At 57.8% G+C, this 4,589-nt stretch overlaps 1 protein-coding gene across 1 annotated transcript in view; it reads left to right on the forward strand.

Moving 5' to 3' along the window:
* Tbl1x (transducin beta like 1 X-linked) overlaps window positions 1-4,589 on the forward strand; it is a 185,036-nt gene that overhangs the window by 166,356 nt on the left and 14,091 nt on the right. The window contains exon 6 of the mRNA XM_010618760.3: window positions 2-554. Within this exon, the coding sequence (XP_010617062.1) occupies window positions 2-554 (553 nt within the window). The remainder of the gene's footprint in view (window position 1; window positions 555-4,589) is intronic.

The following is a 4,589-nucleotide window of genomic DNA, read 5'->3' on the forward strand; positions in this document are numbered from 1 at the left end:
GGCGGCAGCGACGGCAGCAACGGCAGCAACAACGACCACGACAGCAGCCGCAGCAGCCCCAGCAGCTGTTTCTCAGCAAAACCCGCCAAAGAACGGAGAGACCACGGTGAACGGGGAAGAGAACGGCGCGCACACAATGAGTAAGTGCGCGGCGGCGGCTCGCTGGCTGCTCACTGGCGTCGGGCACACCGGAAGGGCCTCTTGCATCGGTCTGCCCGCCTGGCCTGTAGAGTTGGGTCTGGGCTTTGCCCTCCAGGCGGACGGAAACGCCTCACAGGCCGCCTCTCTCATCACAGCCTTCAGACTCGAGGGTCTTCCTCGCGCGTGGGTATCGCTGCACAGCGCAGAGAAGTCCCAGCTGAGGCTGGCCAGCGCACAGCCAACCCGCGTTCCTGGGGGCCTTTCCTCCTCTAGCTTCCGTGCTGAGGGCCCAGACCAGAGGCAGCAACCTCTCTGGTCTTTTTTAAACCCCAGGAGATTCTTTCCTCTTGGGTCTTTGCCCAAGAACATTTGGCAAATAAGTCAGTCTGAACTCCTACCCAGACAGCGTGGCCGTGCGTTGACACACTGCTTTACAGACTGCTTTGGGCTCCACATTCAGAGCACACCTGTACACACCTCTGTGTGTGTGTGTGTGTGTGTGTGTGCACATGTGCATCTGTACGTGCATTGTGTGTACATCTGTGTGAGCTCCATGCGTGCACATGTGTGAGTATGTGTTTGGGGGGTGCCTGCACGCGGTGAACGTGTGTACATGTCTGCGTGTGTTTGTGTATGCGTGTGTGTCCGTGTTCCTCCTTCCTTGGAAATTACTTCCCTTCAAGCACTCAGGCAGCCCCAGTAGCCGTAGGAGTGTCGGGAGGATGCGTTGGCACCCTACCCCAACGGCCCCATCTCCGCAGGCTCCTCACGTGAAAGGGCTGGCGGGCCGCCCCAGATGTGGCTGTAGCCTGCAGCCTGAGAGCCCTGTGGTCAGTTACCAGCCACCGGCCCAAGGTGAACTCTGGAAGTGTGTCTCTCAGGCTCCAAAATCAGACCAAGACCACAAATTGTCCGATACAGTGGGCCCTTGACTTACGAGCTCAGTTAGTTCCCGAGGGTGGGTTGTAACTCAGGTTGTGTCAGCGAAGGCTCAGGCTCCTGTATACAGCCTTCAAAGTCTGTCTCCTGTATACAGGCAGATGTCAGGGTCCTCAGAGAGACACTGGACCAGGATTTCTCAGTGAACCCCACACAGGAAAGGTTGTTGTCATGTTCCTTCTAGAGCTCTTCGGGGGTTAAATCTGTATCTGACACCATCGGGAGTGTAAGCCCCTGGTGTTTAGGTCGTAGCTCAAGACTTTGTTGGTAAGATAAAGCTAAAATTCCAGTCGTAACCTAAGTTCATCTGTCAGGCCAGCCATTACCCAAGGGTCCACTGTAGTTTCTATGACAGGTGACACAAAGGCCAGGTGCCTAGCTCACAATAAAACGACCCAGACTGCAGTGTCTTCACTCACTATTCATTCTGTCCAAAATTCTGGACAGAGGAAGAAAGAGAAAAGACCTGGCATGTTCCACCACATCATCTATTGACTGTCCACTGATACGGGGTATGACCCTGTCACAGTCACAAATAATTGTCACGGGACATGAGAAAGTCACGCATAATTGGTGAGCTCTGAGAAATCAGTCTGTGTGGAAGAATTTCCTCTTTTTTTTGGCATGAGAATTTCTGTTTGGACTCAGTGATTGCATTTCTAATCTCAGGAAACCGTAGCATGATGTCTGCATTGGGCTGGAGCTGGACAGAGCAGAGAAGAGCGTGTGCCTTAAACCATGCCGTAGCTCTCGGGGAGGGTGCTGGTCCGTGAAGACCTGTGGGCCAGCTCACTTTTCATATGCAGAGGGCAACTCCTGAGGGTTCACCCCTGCCGCCACCTCTTCCTACATGGCAACTTCCTGCCCTGCGTGGCAACTTCCTCTGCGTTCCTGTCTGGCCGCAAGGCAGGCTGTCCGCCTTGCTGTGGTGGCCTGTCTTCAAGCAGTGGCCAGACCACCTGAGGACAGGTTTCATTCTGACCTGCAGAAATCTGTTTTCTGCTACCATGTGGGAGGGAAACAGCCACTTGCCAAGCTTGCTGTCACGAGGGTGGCTTGGTCGGCTTCGTGTTACTGTAATAAAACACTTGGGGAACTGCCTTATAGAGAAAAAGTGTTGGCTTGTGCTCACAGTTCTGGAGACTCCAGATCAAGGTCTGGTGGCCCTCTGGCTTTGGGTCCCTGGGCAGTGTGGCATGTCATGGCAGAGACACATGGCAGAGCGAGGCACTGATATCTGAGCCAGCAAGTGCAGTGGAGAGACCAGGGTCCCACTGTCCCATCAAGGGCACGGCCCCAAAGCCCCCTCACCCAGTAGTGCCCCACTGGGCACCCAGCCTGTACCACAGGAGCCTTAAGGGGACAGTCTGTACTCCGGCCATGGCCATAGCAGTCAGCGTGGCCTGAGCCTGCCCGGGACCCGGCAGCAGACCAGAGCTCTGGGGCCTGGGGAGCAGGGCGGTGCTGGAGGGCAGGGAAGGGTCACATTTGGAAGGAATGGTGGTGTTTCCGGCGGGAGCTGCCCCACATAGAGGTGCCACCGTGGGAAGGGTCCCTCCCAGCACTGTCCACCCTGGCTCCCTGCCTGCTGGGGAGCCTGCAGCCCACACGAGGCGCTGTTCACTCTCAGGCACAGGAGAAACACTGCAGCCCTGGCCTCTCCTGTAGCACTGACCGCCTGAGGACAGTAGGACCTCAGGGACGCGCTGTGTGGTAGGAAGATGAGTATTGCATTTTTTTTTTCTTTAGCTGCTGAAGTCATGAAACTTGCTTGAGCCTAGAACACCTTCCACCAACTCACACCGCATCAGAAAGTTCTTTAAATCCAAGCCAGAGCCTGGTGTGGCGGTGCGCGCCTGGGATCCCAGTGCTTAGGAGGCTGGAGCAGGGGTGCTGGGAGTTCAAGGATAGCCTGAGCTGTATGGCAAAACCTTGCTTAAAACAAAACAAAACAGAACTGGGGATGTAGCTCAGTGGCCCCGCCGCCTGCCTCGCAAGTGCCAAGGTCCTGAGTTCAATCCCCAGTACCCCAAAATAGATAAATAAATCATTCATAAACTCATTTTTAAAAATTGGAAAACATACCAGAGAGGAAAGAGGCCCGTGTCTCGGCCCCGCCTTCAGAACCTTCCATCGAGGATGGTGCTTGTTCAAACCCGAGCTGTTCCACGGACGGGTGCGTGGTCCCTGCTCATGACTCGCAGGCCTGGGGCACAGCCACACATCCCCTCGGCGCCCTGCCCAGACCCTCCCATCAGGCAGATCCCTCCTAGGCTGACCGTGCGCGGTGCGCAGCGGGCCCCGGGCCTCCTTGTGCTTGCCAGGTCCCCACACTGCAGGCTGGCAGGGGACATCGAGCTGCCTCCAGCCATCGGGCCCCAGGAGCCCCTCAGAAGTGGAGCAGCCTCCGCTTTGGAAGTCGGCTCTGGGGAGGGCTGAAGGGCACAGCAGCAGGCTTCTCAGCCCTTACAGGACTGCGGGCTTATTCTTATTTTTTTGCCTGTTGGAGCAGGAGCAGTATAGTTGTCGCAGACAGCCTGCCCCCAAGTGAGCAGTGCGTCCTTTTCTGCCTGAGGTATTTCACCAAGATCCTTTGCAGAGAAGATGTATAAAGACGTGTGCTTGACTGTACTGTAAACTTGACCAGCTAGGACTGTGCTGCCTGTCTGGTAATCAGACTGCCCGGTCGCTTCCTCTCGCTCGAATGAGGGAGGGGCCGGCCAACTTCCTGGGAAGGGACAGCTAGTCCCCTTTCCAGCTCTGAGGCCCTATGTTGCACCATCTTAGCCATGAAGGAGACCAGGGAGGTGGCTTCCACCGCAGGCCTCTGTCCCCCCAGCCGCCAGGCAGAAGGCCAAGGTCGAGCTGTGGGCCGGACCGGGTCCTCCCAAGGGACACCTGTGTCCTTGCCTTGGGCGCCCTCTTCTTCTGGGGCCCTCTAACAGCTGTCCCTCGCGTGTCTTTGTCCCTCGTGACCTCGTTTTGCCTCAGCCCCCCGGGGGCCCTGTCTCCTCGGTGCAGACACGTCCTCAGGTCCCGCGGTCCGGACTTCCCCTGTGACTTGTCGGGGTACACCATGCAGCCACAGGCAGGGTGGACGTGAGTGTGGCTGTGCGGTCGGCTTTTGCCTGTGGAAACAGGCAGCGCTGCGCTAGAGTCCCCCGCGGGTGGCCGCCCAGTTCCGCTGCATTTGTGCTGTGTTGCTGTGACGGAGCGCTGGAGGCTGAGTGCTTTATAAAGCAAGCCTCGCTACTTAGCTCCCATTCTGCAGGCTGCCAGTTGAGGCAGCATAGCGCCAGCCGCGTCCACCTGGGCCTGGCACAAGAGGACGCGCACGCGAGAGAGAGGGGGCCGTGGTGGCCCGGGGAGCCACAGCAGACTGGGAGCGGCCGGGAATGACTTTCCTCCAGGCCACCCCCTCTCAGCGGCTCTGCAGCAGGGAACCCGGCTTCCAGCGCGTGGACTGCGGGGTCAGTCGCACCAAGCCACACTGCTGCCAGAGCGGCGGG

This window comes from Fukomys damarensis, unplaced genomic scaffold (genome assembly GCF_012274545.1).
Source record: "Fukomys damarensis isolate Sample0158 unplaced genomic scaffold, DMR_v1.0_HiC HiC_scaffold_39, whole genome shotgun sequence".
Taxonomy (NCBI): Eukaryota; Metazoa; Chordata; class Mammalia; order Rodentia; family Bathyergidae; genus Fukomys; species Fukomys damarensis.